Here is a 27,800-nt window from a genome sequence, read left to right on the forward strand (position 1 = left end):
GCCTACTTTACCCATCACATCAGAATGCTCAGAAGGAATGAGGTTAGAGAGCGGAGAGGGTTTTTTTTTTAGCCCCTGTTCCCACTGAAGCATTGGAAAAGCATGTTTAGAAGAATGTTTGATGGCAACCAGTGATTTTCGTGTTATAATGTTGAATTTTTAAAAAGTCAGCAACAAAGCTAGGTGTAGTGACATATACCTGTAATCCCAGCACTCAGTAGGTAGAGGAAGGAGGTTATCCTTGGCTACATAATGAGTTTAAGGTCAAGAAATCCATCTTAAGAAAGAGAGAGAGAGAGAGAAAGAGAGACAGAGACAGAGACAGAGAGACAGAGAGAAAGGGAGGGAGGGAGGGAGAGAGGGAGGGACGGAGAAGAGAGGGAAATGGGAATGGAAGAGAAGGGAGGGGAAGAGAAGGAGAGGGGAAGGGGAGGGGGAGAGGAAGGAAAAGGAAAGGAAAGGAAAGGGAAATGAAAGTGGGAAGGTAAATTAAAGGGGAAAGGAAAAAGAAGGAAAATAGGAGGAGAGGAAGGGAAGGGAAGGATGGAAAGGAAAGGGAGAAAATGAGCCAGGACATGGTGGCTCACATCTGTAATCCCAGTACTTAGCAGGCAGAGGCAGGAGGACCGAGGAGTTCAAAACCAGCCTGGGTCAAATTGAGACACTGGCAAAAATAAAATCATCACAGTGGAGTATCAACAGGTGACAGACCTGTCTATAAGCTCACAGGGCCTCTATAAACACAGTCCATTTGAGAGAAGGTATCTCTGAAAAATCCAAGATGACCACCACAAGGTGAAGGAGAGAGATGCAGTGCACCTGGAAGGCAGAGGAGCAAAGCCGTCAAAATCAACAAGCAGGCTCTCAATCAGCCCAACCCAGAAGCCGCTCCAACTCCCATCACAGCGACGCATGGACTTAGATGTCCCGGGATATTGAAAGAAAAGAAAAGCCCCTGTGTTTGCAAAGACAGTCCATCACAATTCCAGAAGCGGACTCACACAAACAGAAACAGCTGGACCAGAGGCACACAGCACATCGGGAATAAGACATCTCGGTCTAGTCACAACACATCTCCCAAAACTACTGCCAACAGGGTGAGTCTGAAAAGTATGTGGGGTGACTGATAACCATACATATATCCCTGAGATCGAACCAATAAACCCAACAGGAGGCTATGTTCACAGAAATACTCCTTATGTCAACCTGTAAGTCCAAAGTCCTAAATAAAAAGATAGCAGCTTCCTCCTGGGAACTGATTGTTCAAATGCAAAATTCTACAGTCCAGGAACCTTCATATTCCTTTAACTCATCAACGAGCCTCCCTATGTTTAAGGTTGCCTCTGAAAAAAATAAAATGGAGGAGACTTATCAGAAGGTGGTGACTCACTCCTTGAAGTAAGTTTCTGGAAAGTTTGTTAGTGAGATGTGCCTGTGGGACAGAACTGTTCCTCATTCCTAGCGTGTTAAAGTCAATTAGAAATGACAGCAAGCTGAGCCTGCGAGAGGAAGCAAAGGTGGGAGATGGCTGGGCAGTTAAAATCAATTACTGCACAAGCCTGGGGACCTGAGTTCCATCCCCAGGATTCACATAAAGGTGGAAGGAGAGAACCAACTATAGGCATTGTCCACTGACCTACAAACGCATGCTGGGGCACACATGCCCCCACATGCATTATGTATGCGGTCGCGCACGCCACATGCATGTGCATACACACACGATAGTTTAAAAAAAAAAAAAAAGAGGGGAGCTAGAAAGATGGCTCAGGGGCCAAGAGCACTTGCTGCTCTTGCAGAGGACCTGAGTTGGGTTTGTAGTACCCACATCCAGCAGCTCACAATCACCTGTAACTATAGCTCTAGGGGATCTGTCACCATCTTCTGGCCGCTGAGGGCACTGTAGTCACATGCACATACACATACAACTACACCTATATGCAAAATTTAAAATGTTTTAAATACTTACAAAAGAGTGTCTCAATTCTTGAATTAAGCCTATAAAAGTACTTCCCTGGGAAGGTTATTAGTGAGCTGTGCTTACCAGGACAGAACTCTTCCTCAAGTCTGGACTGTCAAAGTACATCAAAAATGCCAGCAAGTGCTGGGTATGGTGGCCCATGCCTTTAATCACAGCACTGGGGAGGCAGAGGCAAGCGGATCTCTGTGAGTTCAAGGCTAGCCTGGTCTACAAAGCCAGTTCCAGGCCAGCTAGGGCTACAGGGTGACTCTGTCTCAAAAATACCAAAAAAAAAAAAAAAAAAAAAAAAACAGAAATGCCAGCAAGCTGAGCCTGCAGGAGGTACAAGAGGCAACATTTCCCATACCACCACTGACATGTCTTTCATCCAGACCCTTCTTTATCCAATGAGCACTCCTTCCTTACTAAACAACAAAAAGAAAAACAACACTGCCCAAAAGTGGCTACAAATTCATCTCCTCAGCTATCACACTGAAACAGGTGAAAAAGAAAAGGAAAATTAGACAGAGCTGGTTCAAGTACACAATGAGATGGCCTCCTGACCAGGAATAGGACTTGATTGTTAGGACACACATGAAATAAAAGTAACACAAACGCAAGTGAGTTCACATACTACCATTTCAGATACGTGCTCATATAGCGGTCTCAGAGGGAAGTTAACGTAATTTACAAGGAGGTGACCAGCAGAAGAAAACTGAGGTGATAGAAACTTTAAAGGAGCCCAGGCATGGTGGCACAAGCCCAGGATCCCAGGACTCTGGTGATGGCAGGAGGATCCTGAGTTCAAAGCCATCCAGAGACCCTGCCTAAAAAAAAAGAAAATAAGTATGGGGACAGGGTAGAGCAATGTAAAGATTAGGTAAAATTATTTGCATACTAACGAGATTTTTAAAAATGTATTGTAGCTGGGCATGGTGGTGCATGCCTTTAATCCCAGCACTCGGGAGGCAGAGGCAGGTGGATCTCTGTGAGTTCAAGGCCAGCCTGGTCTACAGAGTGAGTTCCAGGACATCTGGGGCTACAGGGAGACACTATCTCAAAAAAAGACAAAAAAAAAAACAAAACTGTATTGTTAAGAGTTGAGGTGTGGCTCAGCGGTACAGCCTTTGACTAGAACCCCCAAGTAAGGAGCTGGGGTATGGCTCAGTGGTAGAGCACCTGCCTAGAATCCCTCCGTGAGAGGCTAGGGACTTGGCTCAGTGGTAGAGCACCTGCCTAGAATCCCCCAGTGAGTAGCTGGAGGCATGGCTTAGTGGTAGAGCACCTATCTGACATGCACAAATTCCTGATTTCCACCCCCACCACCAAAAGCAAATAAATATATGCATACACACAAACACACAGAAACTACAAAAAATATATAAAGTATGATCCAATCTATATTTTCTATAACTCAAATATAATTTTTGTAAGTTGGATAATTTTTTAAATATTTTATTATTTTTTATTTTATGTGTATGAGTGCATTGCCTGCATGTATGTGAGTATACCCATGTCGTGCAATGCTGCGGAGGTCAGAAGAGGGCTTTGGATTCCCCTGGAACTGGAGTTAAGGACGGTTCATAGCCGCCATGTGGGTGCTGGGAATCAAACCCGGGTCCTCTGCAAGAGCAGTCAGTGCTCTTAACCACTGAGCCATCTCTCTAGCCCCTTGAATCGTTAATTTTTTAAGTAGAAGGGCAGGTGGTAATTTCAGGGAACAGAGTCCCTCCTGGAGATTATGAGTTGGAAAATCACGTGGTCTCCTGTGTGGCCTCCTGTCCGCTTCCAATTCTGTCCTTGTTCCTGCCATCCCCAGTAAACGGCCAACAAAAGCAAGCCCTGCCTCTACTCTGAGAACAACAAGGAAGCTGTGCCAGCTTTTAATTATGCATAGAGGAGCCAACGTGCAGCTCAGTTGGCAGAGTGCTTGCTGAGCATGCACCAAGCCCTGGGTTCCATCGCCAGCATCCAATAAACCCCCAAAGTTGTTCTTTATATGCAACTGAGCATTTCTAACTTATCACAGGCAAAATCTTTTTTTTTTTCTGTTTCAAGTTCTTTTTTTTTTTTAACCTCTTTTTTTTTTTAACTTTTACAAAAACTTTATTGAGAATTCCACACATGCACATAAGGTGTTTTGATCAAATCCATGCCCATTCCCTCCCCTCCAACATTCCCCCCTCTGAAGAGGTAACCCTAAAATCTTTTAAGGATTAGATACTAGCTCCCAAATACTTTTGACATTTGGCCTTTGAAACAGAGTGTTGCTAACAGGCCCAAGGACACTTTGACTTTTAGCCAAGAAACTGGCTACATTTCTTTGGGGTCTTTTTACCCTAACTGCCTAGCCAATTCCTACCTCCTATTCTTATCACACCATCCTCTGAAGGGGTTACCCAAATTGCCAGTAGGGAATAGGGGCACAGCCTGCTCTGGCTTCTTCCATGCTGAACACAAGGTGAGGCAACTGGAGTACCCCTTCAGTGGGTCTATCTAAAAGATGCCCAAATTGCATAACTCTTAACTGTAGGGAGAAAAGAAAGTCTTGACTGATGCCCAGGAGATGTGAAGGAGAAGTAAAGGCAAGAGTAGTTAGCATTACAAGTTCTAGACAGGAAACTAGAAAAAAGTCAGAACAGGGCGATTTTCAAATGTTCATGTGAGAGTCCACTGGAATTTCTTAACAAGGGCTTCCAAAAGCATCCCTCAGTTGGGTTCCTCCTCATTTTTCTTTTGTCTTCCAAGGCTGGACTAGTTGGCTGGGAAGAGTGGCTGGATACTCAGGTGAGGGTCCAGTGATCCTGCTTGGCACTCCTTTAATGAATGAGTACAACTTTTTCCCACTGTATGGCTGGATTCAGGGATGGAACAAGTGGCTGAATATAAATAGTATTTATTTCAACCCAGTACCTCACATTATAAAGGAACTAACGGAGCAGAGATTTTTTTTATTCCTATAGAGGCAAATGACTTTTTCCCACATACACTGGCTTCTTACAGGCCTTCGTCAGAAGCATAAGTTATCTTTGCATAAGTCAAACAGACCCCAAATGATCTATACCATCGTCAGTTCTTGAAAACGTGAATAAAGGTTTTTAGATGTCAATCTGAGAAAGTGATTTCCTTCTGGCTCAACCAGCCAAAGAATTTAGCTCCTAATCGCTTGTTTTCATTTCCCTTTCCTCTTAAACTCTGTTTTTCCTAAATCAAACACAGTGATTCTCATGAGAGTTTGATTTTAATCTCCAAAATGGGGGCAGCCGGGCTCAAAGTTTAAAATAAGCCTGGAGATGAGCAGCCTTGAATGATTCTATCTGCAAGAAATTAAAGATTAGAATGAGATCTTGTCATCAGGAAAAACAGGCACTGAGGCCAGTGAGATGGCTCAGCGAGTAAAGGTGCTTGCTGCCATGCCTGACAATCTGAGCTGGATCCCCAGGATCCACATGGTGTAAAGAGAGAACTGACTCCTTCAAGTGGTCCTCTGACAAAACAAATATGTATGGGTGTGTGCATGTATATGATAGATAAAGTAGCTGTATGATGGATAGGGTTGATCAGGAGAAAGCACCAGGACACAGATAAAACTCCATCAGAATAGAGTTTATTAGCAAAGGAACACATGGGACAGATTCCCTTCCGGGCAGGGAAAATGTCTGCCGGGGTCGTGAGCTGGGATCTTTTTAAAGGGGGAGTCTTCTGCTTCCTGCAGAAGGCGGGAAGGTGTATATTTCTTAAAGGGAGGGGGAGTGGGAGAGCAGGACTGTTAAAACCTGACCTCTTTAGAGATCAAAGGGGAAGCCTGCTGTGTTGGCCAAACAGTAGAGAAAAGTCTGCTTCTCTTTACTTCAAAGACCAGGGTGCTTATCAGCTTGGTTCCCTTTTCTCAGGAGCTTGAGAAGTCCTTGAGACCCTGCTGGTGAGGGGGCAGGGCTATCTGAACCATAACAGCGTGCGCACACGCATGTGCATGCGCGCACACACGCGCACACACACACACACACACACACACAATGTAAAAGAAAAGTATTTGTTATAGTCACTGTTATTGCTAAGGGGGCTGAAGACTTCTGGGAGACCCATTTGTGGCCACTGATCTCAATCATTTTAAACCCAAAACCATAGCTGAGAACATGAAAGATCTTTAATGGCACAGCCCATCCCTCTTTCAGGGGAATTCATCCCAAGAAGCCTGCAGTACCTGAGACCCCCACAGTGCCGACCTACCATACATACCCAAACCTCCTCCCTCTTTAACTACACACTTGCTATTAACTTTTGTACTTTGAGTTATAACAGTAAAATGAGAACACAATTATTTTTCTCTGTTCCCAATTACACAAAAGCAACTTAGGGGAGGAAAGGTTTTATCTGGCTTACACTTCCAGGTCACAGTCTATCACTGAGGGAAGTCAGGGCAGGAACTCAATCAGGAACCTGAAGCAGAAACCATGGAGGATGCTGCTTGCTGGCTCCCTCACAGGCTCATGGTCAGGTAGCTTTCTCATCAGACCAGGACCACCTATCTAGAGAATGGTGCTGCCCACAGTGGGTTAGGGCTTGCATCAATTAACAATCAAGACACATAACCCTGGACATGCCCACAGGCCAATCTCATCTGGAAAATCCTTCAATTGAGGTTCCCCTCTCAGGCAACTCTAGGATGTATAAAGTTGACATTTAAAGGTAACTAGGACATGGTGTTTGCTATTAAATAGGGGTCATCTGACTAAAAGTAGTGTGATATTGCAACAATCAAGTAACAAAGGTAGCCACAAAGGACTAATGGTGGGTAGTACATATGGAAGTACATACCTGTTTTCCCAACAACGGAGAAGTGGAAGCAGGAGGAGCAAAAGTTCAAGATCATCCAGAGTAACATAGTAAGTTGGAGGCCAGCCTGGGCTACATGAGACCCTGCCTCAAAAAAAATTAAATAAATAACAGAATACACAAGTATCACAGTAACTCAAGAAGCACTCGTCCCACATCATCCTAAGAAATCGGCATCTCTCTACAGAGATATAGCCATCATCTCTCTTACATTCACCCAGACATGTACTGTTTTAGTTACTTTCACATCACTTCAAGAGAATAACTGACAGAAACAAGGCTTCATTTAGGTTCATGGATTAGCAAGGGAGTGTTTGAGACAGTGGTCAAGAGGCACAGAGCTCAGGCAAGGAGTAGGGTGGGGCTGTAATTCCCAGTGTCCTATCCCTGTAACTCTGTATGACCCCAGGTCCAAAAACGTTCCACAACCTCCCAACACAGCACAACCATCTGAGAACCAAGCGTTCAAACCCATGATCCTGAGAGGGACATTTCACCTTCGAACCCCAATAGTGTATGTGGATGCTCAGGTCTCTCATACTTCAAACCAACCAACCAGAGGCCAGAGGAGGGCACTGGATCCCCTAGAGTTGGAGACAGACAGCTGTGAGCTGTCCTGTGGGTTCTCTGCAAGAGCAGCAAGTGTTCTTAATCACTGAGCCATCTCTCTGGCCACATAGCTTGGTTTTTGAGACAGGATCTCTCACTGGCCTGGAGCTCACCAAGTGAACTAGGCTGGCCAGCCAGTGAGCCCTTGGGATCCACATATCTCCACTTGCTCAGTGCTGGGCTATTATATATGGCTTTTTATGTGGGAGCTAGGATCTGAACTCAGACCCTCAGGCTTTTGAAGCAAGCACTATACCAACAGCCATCTGTCCAGTCTTGACTCCTGCTTTCTGATCTCCTCAGTCTCGCTACCTCATTCCTGCTAGAGCTTTGGGCTTCCTGATTAATTCTCTGGGGAGACACTGCAAGTCACCTTCAACCCCTATGCATCTTTCCTCTTTTAAGCAGTCTCTCGGAGCTACCTAGCTACAGCAAGACATCCAGCTAAAAGGGCACATTACCAAGGCTCCCGAAAGTGGGGTATGCCTGTAATCTAGTACTCAGAAGGTAGAGGCAAGAGGATCCAGAGTTCAATATCATCCTCAGCTACAGTGCAAGCTCAAGCTGGGCCTGTGGTATATGAGATTATGTCTAAAAATAAAGAACTGATAGAACAACAGTAACATAGGTATCTCCCCGCTGGTAAGAGTAATCTATTCCTGAAATTAGACATTATGTAATCTCCCATTATGTTAAATGGGAAAACTAGAGGTAGATGTGGTGGTGCTTACATGTAAATTCAGCATCAGGGAGATGGATGAGGAGCTCAAAGTGAGCCTCAGGTTACATCACAAATTCAAGGTCAGCCTGGGCTATATGAGATTCTGTTTATAGAAAGATAGATAAGTAAATAAACAGGAAAATTAAAATGGTGTGCTGGTTGGTTTTAACTGCCAATTTGACACAACCTAGAATCACCTGGGAACAAAGTCTCAGTGAGGGGTTATCTAGATCAGGTTGGCCTGTGGGCATATCTATAGGGGATTGCCTTGAGTGTACATCAGTGAGAAGACCCAGCCCACCAAGGGTGGCACCACTCCCTAGGCGGGAGGTCTTGGACTTTATAAGACAGGAGAAAATTAACTGAGAGTAAGCAAGCAGGCCTTGAACTCAAGATCCGCCTGCCTCTGCCTCCCAAGTGCTGGGATTAAAGGTGCGTGCCACCACACCTTGCACCTCTCTCTGCTCTTAACTGTGGATGTGATCTGACCAGCTGCTTTGAGATCCTTCCTCAATATCCCCCCAGTGATGGACTACAGCCTGGAACTGTGAGCCAAATAAACCCTTCCTCCCCTCAGGTGCTCTTTGGTTGGGTACATGTCACCGCAACAGAAAGGAAACTAGAACATGTATCAACTCAAAACCTCTGAAGAATTTTTGTTTTTACTGTTGTTGTTTTGAGGCAGGGTCTCCCTGTAGCCCCAACTGACTTGGAACTCACTATGTGCACCAGGCTGGCCTCAATCTCACAGAGAGCCACCCGCCTTTGCCTCCCAAGTGCTGGAAATAAAGGCATGCGCCACCACACCCAGGCGAGAATTTCTTAAAATAAAACTAAATTAGAGTAAGATTCCTGTCTGTGAAATAACCATTGCATTAATCTATGTAAAAGAATACTTCCTGCCCAACTATCAAGTCATTCAGTGTTCTGTGTGCATGCGCGTGCACATGTGTGTGTGCGTGCGTGAGTGTGCATATGTATCACCCTGTCTTGGTGACACCCAGTAATCTTTTCACACCACCCACAATGGACTCTGACAGTCTGTCAATCATCTCTCCAATGACATTCACTTACTTGCATGTGGTTTGCAGAAAATAAGCAAAATTTACTCTTGAAAATATCCATTTAGTCTGGCGTGGTGGAGCATGCATTTAATCCCAGCACTAGGGAGGCAGAGGTAGGCAGATCTCTGTGAGCTCGAGGCCAGACTCGTCTACATAGCAAACTTTAGGCTAGCTGTGGCTACAGGGAGAGCCTGTCTCAAGAAAGAAAAGGAGAAGAGGAGGAGGGGAGAGTTTTTAATACACAGTGTCACAAAAAAGATAGTTGACCAAACTGAAAAAAAAAAAAAAAGGGAATTAAGGAATTTTCGTGTATTTGGTCATCTAGCTCAAAAAGAAGTAGAAATTTTTGGAACCAGTTTTCCAGTGCTACATAAATGACCTACGTAAAGTTTAAACAAATTTCTAAATATAAAAACGTATAACTTTTCTGTTGGGGGCTTCAGCAGGGCGTTGCTTTGCTTTTAAGACAAGGTCTCACTATGTGACCCAGGGGGCAAAGAACATGACCTCACAGCTGACAGGAAGCAGAGAGATGGCAGACAGAAGAGGCCAGGCAAGACACAGCCCCCAGGATGTGCCAGTTGTGGCCTACTTCCTCCAAGTGGGCCCCATAGGCTACATCTCACCACCTCCCAACAATGTACAAATCCATCAAGAATCCTTTAGGTTAGGTCAGAGTCACAGAGTCCTAACCATTCCTGGGAAGTCCTCACCCCACCAGCCAGTGGCTACACTTTAGTCTCCACTTTCTCTGGGAGACTCTCCATTCAATCAAGTTGGCAATCAAGATATAACCAACAGGGGCTCCCAGCACCCACATGGTGGCTCACAACTCCAGCTCTAGGCAGCCTTTAACTCCAGCTCTAGGCAGCAAGCACTCTGAACCACTGATCTATCTGTTCAGCCCCTATTATTTGTTTCTGGTAGCCAAGAACATGCAATACAGGTAATTATACTGATCTTTTCTTTTTAAATACAAGCTTCAAGAACATCAGTGTTACCCCTTAAACAGAAGAGGACTAAGTACTTCAGCCAGCTGCTGGAACGCAACTTTCTCGTAACTACACTTGGCAAATATACCCAGTCACACTGCTGATAATGCCCACTGCTAAAGACGGACGGAGCTGTCCTGTGTAAAATGAAGCACTCTACTTTTTAACAATGATTTTATTTATTTGTGGATGAACATGTGTGAGTGCATGTGAAGGTGCCTGTACCATGGAACACACATGGAGGTCAGGAGACAACTTGAGGGAGTCAGTTTTCTCCTTCCACCATGGGGGTTCTGGGGATCAAACTCAGGTCATCAGGCTTTGCAATAAGCTCCTTTACCTGTGGACCCATCTCCTTGGCCCTCTTCTTTGTTTTTAAAACACTGTTTGGCAAGTAACACTGCAAAGGAAAATTGAAGCTGGTACATTTTTTACCCTGCTATTGATGAGACTGTTTTTAGACCTACATACTCAAATACCAATCTATTTCCCATCTCATCATGAACAGGAACACTATATCAGAGGACTGAGACCTGGAAATGTGGCCCAGCACAGGCCTTCACTCCCAGGACTCAGTGGGGCAAAGGCAGGACGATCTCTGTGAGTTCCATGCCAGTCAGAGATACATAATGAGACCCTGTCTCAAAAAAATGAAAAAAAGCCAGGCATGGTAGCACATGTCTATAATCCCAGCACTCAGGAGGCAGAGGTGGACAGATCTGAGGTCAAGGCTAGCTTGGTCTCCATAGCAAGTCCCAGGATAACTGGGACTACAGGGAGATCCTATCTCAAAAAACAAACTAAAAATAAATAAAAACAGACAAGAAGAAGAAGCAGTAAAACAATTCTTTCTTCATGACCTCTTCTTTGCCCAGTAATTCCAGATATTCAGAAGGAAATAACAGCTTGAAATAATTCAGTGAAAACCATTTATTGCAGCTTTCAGCCATAGATCTTCTTTCTTAAAAGGCAACGTAAACAATAGGAAATTAGAAATGTTCTAATGGCTACAAAAGGCTGAGAACCCAACAGCCCTTGTGTGCAGGCAGAGACCTTAAACAGTCTAAGGAAATTTTTGCTCCAACAGTCACAAAGAGACATAGTGAGTGTCTATCAAAAGGTTCCGAGGATAGAAAACATTGTAAAATGTTAAGTTACTGCATTTCCATCACAGAGACACCAGAGCAATCACAATTGAACTGGGCATCAAAGGCCAGTCACTTAAAGGTTCACTTTGTGGAAAAGGTTGACCAAAGGAATATAGTAAAGTTACAAAGTCTTTCTACTGATGCCTGGCCCCCAAATGACTGAGGGCAAAGCCTCAGCAACAATCTCAAACCTGTGTCATATTGTTACACTCTGCTGCTTAGACTCAATGAACTGAGTCCCACTTTTCAGGCTCAGCATCTCCTGTCTCAGCAACAAGTGAAGACTTGACTAAAATCAAGGCCATTCTGGGAAACCAGGAGAGAGTCTGAGGTGTGGCTCAATGGTAGACCACCTGCCTAGAATCCTCCAGTGAGGAGCTGGGGGTGTGACTCAGTGGTAAAGCATCTGCCTAGAATCCTCCAGTGAGGGGGTGGGGGTGTGGCTCAGTGGTAGAGCACCTAGTTAGCATCTGTAAAGCCCTGGGTTCTATCCCCAGCACCACAAAATGAAACAAAACAAAACAAAGCAGGAAGCTTTCCCTTTGAAGGTTTGTCTGGACAAAACAGTAAGATGACATCTCAAAATAAGAAGTCAGATCCCCTGGGGTTGGAGTTATGGACAGTTGTCAGCTGCCCAATATAGAAGCCTGCTGAAAAAACTGAAATAAGTCTGTTCCCAAAAAACTGAACTCAGACCACAAGGGACCCCCAGCTTGTGCAAGCTCAAAAGTGCTTTCACTGCCCTCCTGAGAGTCTTTATTGGAAGCTCAGCATCTGAAGTTCACACAGAGTTTACATATGATACGTGCTCAAGCAGCGCAAACACACAGGAATTTTCCCATCATGTAGTTAAAAAAATAGCACACTGCCCAAGGCCTTTGAGACTGGCCCAGTAACAGGCCTCCTTTGATGTGTGCAGAGACAGAGGAGGGGCAGACAACTTGTCCCTGGCATTCCAGAAACAGCTGTCTTATAGGTCTGCTCCCAGCATCCTGGGGGAAGACTCGCCTCTCCTCAAGCCTCTGATCAACAAAAGCTGAAGAAGACTGTTAAGTCTTAGTGAGCCAAGGGCCAGGAGCCTGTTAACTATTAGTGAAAAAAGTGCTACTGTCCTTAAGGGACAAGGGGGGGTGGCAAACTCAGGTCCTTTGTGAGCAGCAAAGCACTCTTTAACCGCTGAGCCATCTCTCTAGCCCCAGATATTGAATTTGACATTCTGAGCTTGAGTTACTTATGAATTTACACACTTGGTTCTAGAACTTACAGGAAATTAAGTTTATACTTAAGTATACATCATCTGCTGACATTCGTGTACATTTGCGACATGCTGCCACCCAGCACACTGTACTAACTTTGGGTGATCCTCTCTTTAAACAAATGATGGACAGATGACATGAAATGGACACAGAGCCAACACACTCAGGAGGAATCTGGTAAATCTCTACCAAGTGGGAAATGTTCCTTGCTCCCCAGAAGAGGAAGTCCAAAAAACTGAAGAGTTTCTAGGTCAATGAGATGGCTCAGTGGGTAAAAGCACTCAGTGTAGCGAGTTCAAACCCCAGAACCCACATTAGAAATCTAGATGCAGAGGCATGAATCTGAAACCCCAGAACTTCTAGAGACACAGGGAGTAGAGCCAGCAGACTCACCAAGCTGGTGGGCCAGATAGCTGGAGCACTCAATGGCAGGCACATAAGAGAGAACTTTCCTCAACAAGGTGAAGGAAAAAATCGACTCCGAACAGTTGTCCTTAACCTTCACATTGCATAACGGCACATGCACATGACCCCTCCCCAATAATAAATATATAATTTTTTGAAAAAACGAAAATTTGGGGCTGGAGAGATGACCTGGTGGTTAAGAGCACGTACTGCTTCTCAGCACCCAGGCCGAGCGACTCAGGACCACCTGTACCTCCAGCTCAAGGGGATCTGGCCTCCACAGGTACTGCACTTGTGTAAGTACATACACACACACACACGCACACACACAAATACACACAATTAAAAATGAATCTTTAGAAAAAACTGAAGATTTAGTACATCTGTATTTTAAAGAGAAAAGAAACAAACATACTTATCTGTTAATTTTCCCTCTTGATTTACTTATTTTTAGGATGTTGTAATTTTTACCTTTGTAGCCAAGGCTTTTAAACTATCTAAGAACCGCTGCCAGAAATCCTTGAAGAGCGGGCGGTCGATCTTCCTCAGACTGTCTTTGGTGCTGGCGTCCACACTGATATACAGCTGAGTGACTGGTATGAGGTTCCTTGGTAATTAAAAAAGAAAAGAAACAGAAAATTATGCCTGTATCATGCTTTTCATGACATAAAGTTTCCTATCTGTGAGAGGTGACTGAACATTTCACTGGGTCTAGAAGCTTGTACTTTGACCACACGTTCAAAGTACTTTTTTTTTTTTTTTTCCTTTCCGGCAAAGCTAGGAATGGAAGCCAGGGCCTTGTGTATGCTAGGCAAGCATTCAACCATTGAGCATCATCCTCAATCAGCAGAAGCAGCATTAGCAGCAGCATCACCATCATCATCACTATTTTATAAGCTGGGAATGGATCTCAGGGCCTTGTTCATGCTAGGCAAGAGCTCTGCCTCTGAGCCACACCCTCGGTCACCATCATCAACATAACCATCATCATCATCACCATCATCGTTATCATCATTCTGTGGTGCTGGGGATAGTACCTACAGCCTTGCATATGCTAGGCAGGTACCACTAAGTGACACCCCCTCTCAACCATTATTGTTACTATTATTATTTTGTGGTACTAGGGATGGAAGCCAGGGTTTTGCACATGCTAGACAAGCACTCTACCACTGAGCTACATCCCCAGCCATCACTATCATCATTACCACCACCATCACCACCACCACCAAGACCATCACCATCATCATCACTGTTTTGTGATATGTTAAGCAAGCATTTTACCACTGAGTTACAGCCCCAACCCACAATGAATTTATAATGTCACACAATGGGATGGCTCTAGCTAATTTTTAAATGCCTTACCACCAAGTCTGTAATAAACCCGAAACATTATTTGAAACAAGTCCCTCCCTCTTCAAATACTAGGTTTTAACGGAAAATAAACAAGATGCAATCTAACTTGAAACCTGGAGCCATGGTCCAGCACAGTTAAACAGGTTTAAAACTTAACTTTCCTCAAGAGCTCTGCCACCCAGACAGGAGAGGTTTGGAACCTCATAACTGTGTGGCGTCTGGGGCAAGGGCTACCTTCATTCCTTCACTGAAGGAATCTCCAAAGAAGCTGGAAGCAGCAGCCATGTCGCACGCCATAACTAAAGGGTTCAGAGCGACACCCAGGCTTCCAGAGAAGGATTGGATTTAAGTCAAACCTCTCCTAGGTAAAGGATAATGGGCCTTCTTCTGGCCTCTGCAGGTACTATACTCACGTGATGCACATACACACACAAATTAGCTATGTCATAATTCCTATGTCTGAGAACCCCATACCACTGCCTAGAACGATGGATGGGGTCATTATTTGGGGAAAACAACCTTAAGCCCAATGTGAAAATTTCAATGATTTCACCCTTCATTCTAATTTTAAATTTCTGAGTAAAACATTATCATAGGGGGCTGGAGAGATGGCTCAGCAGTTAAAGAGCATGGGCTGCTCTTCCAAAGGACCCAGGTTCAATTCCCCACACCCACATGATGGCTAACAACCATCCATAACTCCAGTTCAAAGGAATCCAATGCCCTCTTACATACACACCGGCAAAGCACTCATACACATAAATAAAAATAAAAAATTAAACAAAAAACATTTTTTGTTTAATGTTTTAAACAAAACAAGCAAGATAGCTCATAAAAGCACTTGCACCAAGCCTGATGACCTGAGTGCAATCCCCAGGACCCACATGGTGGGAGAGAATCAAGTCCTACAAGTTGTCCTCTGACCTCCACACATGCATCATGCCCTCCCCCACGCATACAATTAATTAAAATGCAATGTTTTTAAAAGAGTGCTCATATAAATAAAAGCAGGTTATGGAGGCATATGTCTGTCATCCCAGCACTCAGGACACAGAGGAAGGAAAACTTCAGGGGGCCAGTCTGGGCTACATAGTGAGTTCCAGGCCAGAAGTCTGAAGAGCAGGGCCAGGTCTACCTCCCACAGATCAGCATCTGCCTGGAACAAGGAAACAAACCTTTCTGAGTGTACTGACACTCAGCTTCTCACTGGGTTGAAGAACTGGGAAGCTCACCTGATTTCCTCAGGAAATTGTGCATTGGTGACCAGGAAAGTGGAAATTCCACGATGATGGAGGAGCGTCAACAGCTTGTTGATCTCTGGGTACATTATTGGTTCTCCCACAAGCGACAGCGCACAGTGTTTGACCTCTAATCCCTCTTCAAAGCGCTCCGCCTTGACCCCTGGCACTCCTGAGAGCACAGTGAAGAACTTGGAGTAAGGCACAGAGGGCATTGATGACATTTTTCTTCATAATTCTTTTATTTTAGAGGAGAAATTCTGTTTGTTGTTTCTTAAACAGGGTCTCACTATGTTCCCCAAGGTGGTCTGGAACTCAGTATCCTCCTGTCTCAGTGCTGGGATTACAGGCATGAGCCACCACACCCACCTTGAAACTTTTTTTAAGAAATGACTATGGGGGCTGGAGAGACGGCTCAGTGGGTTTGCATGCACTTGCTACGCAAACATGAGGACCTGGGTTCTAATCTCAACACTCAGGTAAAAAGCTGGTGTGGCCATGCAAACACCAGTAACACTCAGCACTAAAGGGGGTGGAGATAGGAGGACCACTGGGATTTGCTGGCTACCAGCCTAGCTCCAGGTTCAGTGAGAGACCCTGTCTCAAGGGAATCAGCATGGAGAGTGATAGAGTAGGACACCCAATGTCCTCCTCTGGCCTCCACATATTAATGTACTAATGTCACCCCCAACAACAATAACAAAGACCATAACCATGTACTTGGAAATATAAAAATGCAAGTGAATACACCCAAGAGCTACCTACCACGAAGCAAGTTAAAAATCTCAAAGTGATGGATGACATCTTTTTTGTGTGACTGTCTAACTGACATTCCAAGTGTGATCAGTATTTTTGGGTGAATCATTTCTTGCGTTATTGAAATCTAAGATTTAACTCAAGTGAATCAAGGTTTTAAATAAAACTTGATCCTTAAACTCAGTCTGTGTTGCCAAGACAACCCAGCATTCAGCCTAAGATTGCTTGGGTAACTTTAAATTCCCTATAAGCAGCAGAAGGAAAGGGCAGGGCAGGTTTACTCTGAACTGCAAAATTAACCCCCAACTCTGATTGTGGGACAGTGAAGCATTGGTTAGAACATGCAAGGGGGATCAGAGGCACTGGGTTCAAATTCTAACTCTACCAAGAGGCCAGTTTGATGTCATTGGTCAAGGCTCTTGCCTTCTGTTCCCCTAATACTTAACATGGGGGGTGGGGGTGGGGTGGAGTTAGAGTGCTTGTCCAGCAGGCACGTCATGTTCCTGAACACTTGTAATCTGTTAGCTAGGGCCCCACCATTTTGTAAACCTCCTCCATTTTGGCTAACTATTACAATTCCCATTAACTATGGTTATTTGTTTTCCAGAACTAAAGTAATATGCTTCTCTAGATTCTTGCTTTCCCTACTCTGTGGACCCCAGTAATGGCTGACCAGGAAAGATGTTTTGTGGATTACCTGACCTTTTTTTTTTTAATTATTTTTAATTATTTTTTTTTTTGTGTATGAGTGTCTTGCCAATGTATGTAATTGCGCCACATGCGTGCAAAAGAGAGTGTTGGATCCCTGGAGCTGGAGTTATAGACAGTTGTTAGCTGCCATGTGGGTGCTGGGAATCAAACATGGGTCCTCTGGAAGAATAGCAAGTGTTCTTAACCACTGAGCCATTTCCCCAGTCCCCTACTTTGACTATTCATTGGTTACCCCAGCAACAGACAACTGCCAGTCAAAAATGGAAACTTCAAAGTCTGCTTCCCATCTACTCCTCACTTCCTGTAAAAACTATAAGGGACCTCCCACTCTGTCACATGGGCTTGAACTGTCCTCAGAGTCCCACCATGCTGCTGTCTATGTCTGTCTTTGGTGTTAATAATTCTAATAAATGCCTTACTCCCAGTCTCCCCCTTGTACTCGAAACCCAAAACCTTTCATTCTCCTAGCAGTCAGGAGGTAGAGGCAGAAGTTCAAGGTTATCCTTGGCTACACAGCAACTTTGAAGTCAGTTTGAGCTACATGAGACCTTGACTGAAAAACAAAACAAAACAAAACAAAAAAGGAGCCATGTTGGGGACATGGAGCAAGGTGGTGACAGTTTGACAGCTGAAGGGGTGGGGACACAGCTGGTGAGAAGCAGCACCCCTGAGTCTCTTCAGAAGCTGTCAATAGTAAGGTTTTCTACTGATTGAAAATGGACATGGGAGGCCTGCACAGGACTAGTTCTGAGTGTTTAACCTGAGCAGCTGAGCTTCCACAGAGATAAAATTAACATTAACTAACTAATTACCAAGAAGCCTCAGGCAAATACCATGGGGAGAGAAAGTGTACCCATTACGTTCAATTTCAAACACATGGAGGCTTATACCTCTATCAGCTGAATGTATAAGTAATGTTCAAATTTGGGTTTGTGGGGCTGTAGAGGTGGCTCAGTAGTTAAGAGTATTTGCTGCTCTTGCAGAGGACTCAAGTTTGGTTCCCAGCATCCATGTCAGGCAGCTCACAAGCACCTGTAACGCCAGCTTCAGGGCATCTGACACTACCTTCTGGCCTCTGTGGGCACTCACACTAACAAGCGCATACAGACACAGACACACACATACACACACGCACACATGCATGCACGCATGGATGCTCGTGCTCTAAAATAAAAAATTTTAAATGGGGTTCAATAAGAGAAGATCTGGTAGAAAGTTCTAGCTCCTCACCCAGGAGCTGAGAAAGATCATTAAGGCTGAAACATTCTAAGCAGGAGAGAAGGCATTCTAAGCAGACACTATAATACCTCCCTTACACTACTATACCCTCTTGCAGGGATGAAGATGTTCGAATTTAGGTAGACACTAGTGCCTTTCCTTTCGCCTACTAGAATTAGTAAAACAATGGTCTCCAAGAAATTAGCATTTCTCTAGGAGTCTCATGTTAGAAGGAAGAGGCTGGAGCCTGGTGCAGCCAGAGGGGGAGCTTGTCTCCCAGGAAGAGATCTCTCACAGTTTTGATACCTTGTCAGACCACCTTGCAAGAGACTGGAGCTGAGACAGTGATGGTCACTGATGGGCAAGACCACACCTTGACCAGGACTGCTTAGCCATGCAGACCTCTTGCTCTCTGTTTAAACCTTAAACCATGTCAGGACCTGAAGATGGAGATGATCTTAAGTGAATAAAGCCTGTCTCAGAAGGACAGAGAGCTTAAGTTTTCTCTCGTGTTTTTTGAAAAGACCACAAAGGACTTCAAAGGTCACTGGACCTTTTGGTTCCTCTTCTCAATGTCACCACTGAATAACTCTCCCCTCTGCTTTTCACTATGATTTGCCTACTTACTTTGCTTATTTAGGATGAGTAGCTGAGCCATTTATTAGAGCTGTCAGAGGCCAGACTGAGTAAACCCTAAAACTTCCAGTGACAAAACAGGACTAAGAGTATGGCTCAGTGGTAGAACATCTGCCTAGAATCCCCTAGTGAGGGGATGGGGCATAGATCTGTGGTAGAGTTGAGGCTCCAAGTCCAATTCCCAACACTGCAAAAATAAATTTTAAAATAAAGCCTTTGAAAAAAAAACAGATTTAAAGCATATCCTAATTCTGTCAAGGGTGCTACGTGTGGAGATGTAAAACCTCAGCTCTCTTCCTTCTTTCCTACTCATTGCCAGAGGCTACAGCAGTAGCTCAGCCCAAAGCAAGGCCTCCAGAGCTCAACCTCCTGTCAGAAGGAAAAATTTGCTGTTCTCAGAGAACCCTGTGAGGGAACAAAGGCCCCAGAATTTCTAATCTAAAGGAGACCTGAAGAAGGGAAAGAAATACCAGACAACAGCAGACTCACACTCTCTCTCTCTCTCTCTCTCTCACACACACACACACACACACACACACGCAAACATGCCCACTCTCACACACACACACGCATGCGTGCACACACACATACCTCCATAAACACAAACAAAAGCATACAATCCAGTTTCCCAGGCTGTAGCCATTTCCAGTTCTAGCTTAGTTGTTGTTAACCAACTTCTCTCCTATTTCCCTCATCCCGAGAAGCCTCCCAGTCCCAAATCATAATAGCTATGGGCATAAGATGAACTAAGAAGCAAACTTTATCCATGGAAAGATGCCAAAGCAAGAAGGTAGGATGTGGGGTTACGGCAGAAAACCAAGTAACATACAAGTGTGGTATACTGTCCGGCATATAGTATTTAATTTGTTTTCTCCTTTTTTAAAATTTGAGACAGGGTCTTACTATGTAGGCCAATCTGACCTCAAACTCACCATGCAGCCTAGGATGGTCTGGAACCCTCAGGTGTCCTGCCTCAAATTCCTGAGGACTGGGACTACAGGTGAGCTTCATGATGCCTGGCTCAAGTATCATTTCTAAAGTTTGGGCTAATCAGAAATGAAATTTTCTCTTCTTCCTTTTCATAATAATACAGCTCCTGGCCACAGATCTTACACAGAGCTGTACCTAGCTGAAAGTCAATACAGGGTTTGATGGAGATGCTTTACAATATCAGGTGTTTGTGTGTTGATGCAAGTGGATGTACATGGGCATAGAGAAGCAGACCACCTCAGGTGCTGGTCCTACGGCACTGTCTACCTTGTTGAGACAGGGTCTCTCACTGGACTGTAGCTCATCCAGTAAGCTGGACTGGCTAGTCAGGGAGCTGCAGGGATCCACCTGCCTCTACCTCCCCAGCCCTGGGATTCTATGCATGTGCCACCATGCCCAGCTTTCTTATGTGGGTTACACAGCAAGCACTTTATTTACTGAGTCATCTTCCCAGCTCCAACAATGTCAGAATTGGCTTTTTCTTTTTTTATTTATTATTTTATGTGTATGAATGTTTTGCCTGCATGTATGTGCACCCGTGACTTCAAGTGCACCTGTGTTGTGCAATGCTCGAAGAGGTCAGAAGAGGGCACTGAAGCCCTTGGAACTGGAGTTACAGATGGTTGTTAGCTGCATGTGGGTCCTGGGAATCAAACCCAGGTCCTCTGCAAGAGTAGTCAGTGCTCTTAACACTGAGCCATCTCTCCAGCCTGCTTTTTCTTTTTTTAATAAATAAATTTCAGAAAACAACCTGCAGGTGTTCCCTGGGCTCCATGCTTCCTTGTGATGTGGGCTGCAATATGCCTGTTTTGTAACACCATCTGCTGGAGACCCTTGGATATTTGCTCTAAGTCCAAACTCAAACACAAGCAACAAATTATGTCTTTCTCATCTCTGTGTCTTCAGGACCCAGGGCGGTCCTGACAGCTCACTTGCACACTTGGGTTGCTGGGCTGATTCTCTGAGGCTGTTTCTGCCTGTCAGTGTGGCACTCCATAGGGGCAGGACACAGTGTGAAAACTTGCTGAGTGGCATGGAAGTTCTGACCCACTTTTGATCAATATATATAGTTAATTGTGCTTGTGCATAAAAGAGATGCTAATAAAGGTCACAAGAAGAAAAATATCTTAATGACTGGCCCAAAGAGCTGAAGAGACAATGATTGCCTTGGGGACCCAGAACAGTGGAGCATTGGGAAAAAAAAAATCAGAGAATATCTTCAAAATCCGCCCAAGGCTGGCCAGTGTGCTAATGTTGGAAAACCAGAGACAATGGCCAACAATGCCCATGAGCCATCCCATCCTCAAAAATAAAATCATGAAATGACTAAGCCAGTCCCCTGAGAAAGCAGATGCCTTCCACACAGAGTAGGGAGTGGGGAAGTGCTAAAACACAAAGGGCCTCAAGCCAGAGTAAAGGACATAGTTTTTTTTGTTTGTTTGTTTGTGAGACAGGATCTCATGTAGCCCAGAGTGACCTTGAATTCACTATGTAGCCGAAAATGACTTTGAATTTCTGATCTTCTTGCCTGCACCTCCTGAGTACTGGGATTCCAGACTTCTACCAGCACACCTGGTTTATATGATGATAGGGACAGTGTCCAGGGCTTCATGCATGCTTGGTGAGCACTCTGCCAACTGAGCCATATCCCCAGTCTGACATTAATCCTTGAATGAAAAGAGTGTAGCTCTAAAGGCAGGCCAGAGTAGAGGTGGCCAGAGTGTAAGAGCATCAGAAGGAAATGACTGCAAGACTTTGGAAACGCATACTTCGCGATTTACTAAAGAACCCTATTTCTAAGCATTTCTGGTTGCAACTGAACACTTGTATTCCCACAAACACAAGACACACTATTACTAAAATGGAAATTGGTCAAATGTACTAACACTAAATTAATCAGTTCATGCCTAAATGACAGCACTAAGAAATCCCTGTCTCTCTCTCCCTCCCTGCGCTTCTGTTTCTCTTTCCAGTTTTTTAAAGATATTTATTATTGTTAATTTGAAATTTTTTTATTTTTTAGAAGTATTTCATTACAGCTTTAACATAATAACAATTTCCAGAGCAAAGATATATCTCTTTCAAAAGTGGCTATAAAATTTTTAGGTTCACAGTTGAATTACTACAGTTATACAATATTGAACTCAGTATAAACCCTGTAAGGTACAAAACTGAATGAGTTTTAACCTTTATAAAAGATCTCCATTTCATTTTAAAATATTCTGTTTCTTACAGAAAGACTCACAATTAAAATAAACTTATTTATTTTTACCTTATGTGTGTTTGCCCACATATAAGTAGATATACCATGTGTGTTCAATGCCTGCGGAAGCCAGAAGAGGGCAATCAGATTCCCTGGGACTAGATTTATAAATGGTTGTTAGCTATCATGTGGGTGCTGGGAATCAAACCTAGGTCCTTAGCAAGAGCAGCCAGTGCTCTTAACTGCTGAGCCACCTCTCCAGTCCCTATTATTTTAATTCTTTTTGTGTCTCCGTCTAGGTATATGTATGTAAGAGGGTGTCGGATCCCCTGGAGCTGGAGTTAGAGGAGGTTATACACCACCTAATACAGGTGATGAGAACTCGAACTGTTTCCTTGCCAAAAACAGCAAGTGTTCTTGGCCAATGAGTCGTCTCTGGAGTCTTGATTTCTTCTCTTTCTTAAAGACATGTCTTCCCTCCTCTTTTTAAGTTTGCAGTACTTTGCTTCTTTCTGGCCATAAAATTACCAACTCCTTTTGCAGATCCTTCTCTGCTCTGAATGATTGCTTAATTTGTATATGTCTGTGTCTGTGTGTATGTGTGTGTGTGTACATAGTGCCAGCAGAGGCCAAAAGAGGGCCTCAGATCCCTTGGAGCTAGAGTTATAGGCTGTCGCACGTGGGTGCTGGGAACTGAATTCAGGTCCACTGTAAGAGCATTAAGTGCTCCTAACCACTAATGCATCGCTCCAGTTTTCCAGTTTTCTGAGACAGAGTTTTACTATGTAGTCCAGGCTGAGCTCAAATTCACCATCCTCAGCCTCCCAAGTACTGGGATGAGAGCTGTGCAGTCCTACACCCAGCTAATGAATCTATTTGATGTCACCTAATGAAATTCAAATATCATTTCCACTTAGGAAGATGTATTCTGTGTTCCAATCAGGAAGGGAGAAACTCACATTTCCTTTGGTTTGTTTTCTTAAGTCATGGGAGCCACAGGGTTATGGCACAATGGCATGGGAATGGTAATAGGACAATGTCAGGGCAGGTAGGGAGAAAAGGAAGCATACTCCCATGGGGCATGCCCAGGGAGACACAACAGACAAGATGAGATGCTCCAGGCCAGTCTCAATGCCCAGGGAGACTCAACATGGAACAAGATTAGGCTCTCCGGGCCAGTCTCCAAGCACTGGTAAGATCTCAGGAGTCACAGGAGCCAAAATGAGACCTGCAGTTACATATATGCACCTTAGTTTCAAGAGCAGATACAGGACTAGAGAGATGGCTCAGCAGTTAAGACTTGCTGCTCTTGCAGAGGACCCCAGTTCGGTTCCCAGCACCCATATGGTAGCTCACAATCACCTGTAATGCCAGCTCCAGGGGATCTGATGCCTTTTTCTGGTCTCTGCTGGTACTGCATTCAAATGGCATACACACACACACACACACACACGCACACACACACACACACGCACACACACACACACAAATAAAATGAATAAACATTAAAAGCAGGTTCTGCCTAATGATGATGGCTAGGGCCCCTGAGTCACAAACAATGAACACCATGTATCTGGGGGGGAAAACACAGGTTCTAGAGTTGGGTATGGCAGTGTACGCCTGGAATCCCAGCACTAGGGAGGCTGAGGCAAAATAAATGCTGCAAGCTCAAGGTCAGCCTGAGATACATAGTGAGTTCAAGGCCAGCCTGGGCTATAGAGATTTTGTCTCAAAACCAACAAACAAGGCCAGGTGTGCACGCTGTTAGATCCACCACTAAGGAGGCAGAGGCAGGCAAATCTCTGTGGGGACCTGGTTCAGATCCCAGCACCCACATGGTGGCTAACAAACATCCATAGCTCTAGTTCTAGAGGATCTGACACCATCTTCTGGCCTCTGTGGGCACTGCACACATAATTACATACATGCATACAAAATACTCATACAAATAAAGATAATAATTTTTTTTTTAAATCTTTTTGAGACAGGGTCTCCCTGTAGCCCCAGCTGTCCTGGAACTCACTATGTAGACCAGGCTGGCCTTGAACCCACAGAGATCCAGGATTAAAGGCATGTGCCACCATACCCGGCTATAATAATTTTTTCAAAAGGACAAAATCAGCAGCCATTGAATTCCTGGGGTTTATCCCCACTTCTAGCTCTTACTCCAGATTTATTCGAACATAAACATACTCTGTGCTTTGACCCTGTGATGTCATGTCCTGCATTCCCATTAAGACAATATAATTTTAAACACTCTTGCTAGTGGGCTTGATGGGTCAGATCTGTCATTCCGGTCCTCAGGAGGCTAAGGCAGGAGGATAAGTTTGAGACTAGCCTGGGTGTCGGGAGCCGCTAATCATTGAGCTGTGTCAGGCTTGTTTACTGAGTGTGTATTATGCACACCAGTATCTAATCTGCCTTATTAGGAGGAATATGTTTATATGGAGGGCCTCACAACACCTGACCTTGAGGCAATAGTGGAAGCCTTTGATCTGACCGCTCCCTGACCCTCAGATACAGGTGGGGAAAAAACAGCAGTTGTAACTAATTGAGTTCTTCTGTATAAAAAGGCAGAACTGATATAAATCGGGGCTGCAGTATTGACTGTGAGCCCTCCCAAGCATCTTTTCTGTCTCCTTTCCTTTCTTTCAATCCTCACTCCCCCTTTCAGGTACTGTCCGTTTTGGCCGGCTAGCACCGGCACCTGGGCTACAAAGTAAGACTCTGTCTATTTAAAAAAAGCTGTGGAAATGAGAAAAGAAACATCCGAGCTGCCTACTAGCTAATCTCAACCAGACAGTCCTTTCTTGAGAGGCTGCTGGAGGTTCTGGCAGGGGAGTGCAGGAACTCATGTGCCCTTAACCTAAGAACAGTCTGCCTCTAAGAACAAATGTACATGGAGTGGTGAGACAGGAAGTGAACACCTATCTAATCTGCCAGAATCGACCCTGGTGAAGAACAGATGTCACAACTAGATGCCTCACCTCACATGTAGACACACACTTCTCCACAGAAGCCTCAACCCAGAGCTTAGAGGTAACAAAGAACTCACACCACCAAGCTCACCTCACATGCTTTATTAACATTGGCTGTTAAGGGCTGCTTCCCTATGCTATCTGCCTGTGACCCAGGTCACTCAGGGACATTCCAGGATGGCGGTCTAGGAAACGCACATCCTTTGCTACCATCTCATTAATCAGGGATTCAGTTGTCTCTTTAGACACTAAAACAAAAATAGACTTATGCAATATAAAGATGCCTGCCCTGTATGAATGAAGCCCTGGCTTCCATCACCAGCAACACACAAATCAAGTATGATGTACACCCAGTCATCCCAGTAGGGAGATGGAGACAGAAGGATCAGAAGTTTAAGGTTATCCTATCCTTGGCTACATAATGAGTTTTAGGCTAGCCTGGACTACAAAAAACACCATCTCAAAAAACAAAACAGACCAGGCATGGTGGCACACGCCTTTAATCCCAGCATTCAGGGGAGGCAGAGGCAGGCAGATTTCTGTGAGTTCAAGGCCAGCCTGGTCTACATAGTAAGTTCCAGGGCAGCTGGGGCTACAGGGAGACCCTGTCTCAAAAAGACCAGAAACAAACAAACAAACAAAAAAAGCATTGCATAAAAGAACACAGAAAAACACACACAAATGTGCACATACACATGAAGAATCACCTGATTTTCGGAAAGACAATGACTAACCTTCATCTATGTTAACACCATGAGAGCACTATAATAAGACAGCTTCTGTTGATTTTAATTGGCATAAATGAAAGACATAGAAGGCCTCAGTGCTGGAGGAGACAGGATCATAGAAATTTAACAAATCTCAAATCATCGCTGACAGCTGTCACTTACTGTTCTGTGTAGTCTGGAGAATGATCTACTATAGCTACACTTTTGGTTTTGAATGGGTGCATTTTTTAAGTATAGAGCAAGCCACTAAAAGAATAAAGAGCAAGAGATGGATGGGTGGATGGATGGAGAGATGGAGAGAGAGAGAGAGAGAGAGAGAGAGAGAGAGAGAGAGAGATGCATGGACAGATGGTTGATACATAGATGAAAAATAGATAATTGCATGGATAGATAATTAGATAGATAGATAGATAGATAGATAGATAGATAGATAGATAGATAGATAGACAGACAAGACAGATGCATGGATAGATGATACATAGATGATAAATAGATAACTGCATGGATAAATAAATGACAATGGATAGATGATAGATAGACAGACAAACAGACAGATAGACAGCATCCCATGGCTGAATTTCTCGCTTTTTTCCACTTTGGGCACTTTCTCTCGGTTGGTTGGTTGGCTGATTGGACACAGGGTCTTATTATGTGTTTTATATTATAGTCCAGGCTGATCTGGAACTTGCTTTGAAGACCAAGTTGGTCTTGAACTCACAGAGATCTGCCTATCTCTGTTTCTCAAGTACTGGGATTAAAGCCATATGCCACAACATAGGGCAGCAGGCACTTTTACTTCATGGGATAAACAATAGTAATCTCTGTTGGGAATAGTTTATCTTCTAGGTGTTCTCAAGGGCATGATGTTTTTTAGCCTTGGGATGTTTTGTTCTCTTTCCTCCCTGTCAGCCAGGGGACAGCCCATCCTTAGACAAGGGCCCTTGCTGGACACCGTGAGATAAACATGCTTGGGTCTGAAACAGAGGGGACTCACAGTCCAGCCTCCACAGCCAGCTTCTCAGGGAGCTCAAACAGCACATGACAACCTACCAATATGATGCACACTACAGTCACTACATAAAGCCACCAAGTCCAACCCACCCGTCTACAGCAGGTTCTCAAGTGTGGTCCCAAGTTCAATAACATCAATACCTGGAATCTTGTGAGATGTAGGTATTCACTGGCCAATCCCAGCATTCAGCAGGCTGAGACAGACCAGTGTGGGCTACATAACAAGACGAAAGAAGAAAGAAAAAAAAGAGAGAAAGAGAAGGAGGAAGGAAGGAAGGAAGGAAGGAAGGAGGGAGGGAAAGAGGGAGGGAGGGAGGGAGGGAGGGAGGAAGGAAGGAAGGAAGAGAGAAAGCAAGAGAGCATGTGTGTCAGTGTGTGGTGTACATGTACCAATTTGTTTGGAGAGAGAAGGAAGGAAGGAAGGAAGGAAGGAAGGAAGGACAGAGGGAAGGACAGAGGGAAAGAGGGAGGGAGGGAGGGAAGAATGTGGTAGTTTGAATGAGAATGTCCCCTATAGGATCCAACTATTTAAAACTTGACCCCAGTTGGTGGTACTGTTTGTGGAGGTTTAGAAGGTGTGGCCATGGAGCTGGAGAGATGATTCAGTGGTTAAGAGCAATGGCTGCTCTTGCAGAGGACCCAGGTTTAGTTCCCAGTACCCATATGGCAGCTACCAACTACCTATAACTCTAGTTCCAGTTCCAGGAGATCAACACAGCTCTTCTGGCCTCTGCTGGCACTGTACAACATGGGTGCACATACATACACGCAAGCAATACACTCATACACATAAAGAATAAGAAATAAAATATTTTTTTTTAAAGTGTGGCCTTGCTAGAGGAAGCGGGGGGCAGGCTTTGACAGTTCATAGCTTTGCCTCATTTCCATTCCACCCCACCATGATGGATTCTTATCCCTCTGGAACTGTAAGCCCAACAAACTCTGCCTTCTATAAGCTGCCTTGTTCATGGTATTTTATCACCGCAAGAG

At 44.4% G+C, this 27,800-nt stretch overlaps 1 protein-coding gene across 1 annotated transcript in view; it reads right to left on the minus strand.

Moving 5' to 3' along the window:
- LOC103738938 (S-adenosyl-L-methionine-dependent tRNA 4-demethylwyosine synthase) overlaps positions 1-27,800 on the minus strand; it is a 109,021-nt gene that overhangs the window by 30,735 nt on the left and 50,486 nt on the right. Inside the window, exons 12-13 of the mRNA XM_008839139.3 lie at positions 15,574-15,751; positions 13,460-13,595 (exon numbers count right to left, since the gene is read on the minus strand). Of these exons, the coding sequence (XP_008837361.1) occupies positions 13,460-13,595; positions 15,574-15,751 (314 nt within the window). The remainder of the gene's footprint in view (positions 1-13,459; positions 13,596-15,573; positions 15,752-27,800) is intronic.

Source organism: Nannospalax galili, unplaced genomic scaffold, assembly GCF_000622305.1.
Source record: "Nannospalax galili isolate Female #2095 unplaced genomic scaffold, S.galili_v1.0 scaffold899, whole genome shotgun sequence".
Classification (NCBI taxonomy): Eukaryota; Metazoa; Chordata; class Mammalia; order Rodentia; family Spalacidae; genus Nannospalax; species Nannospalax galili.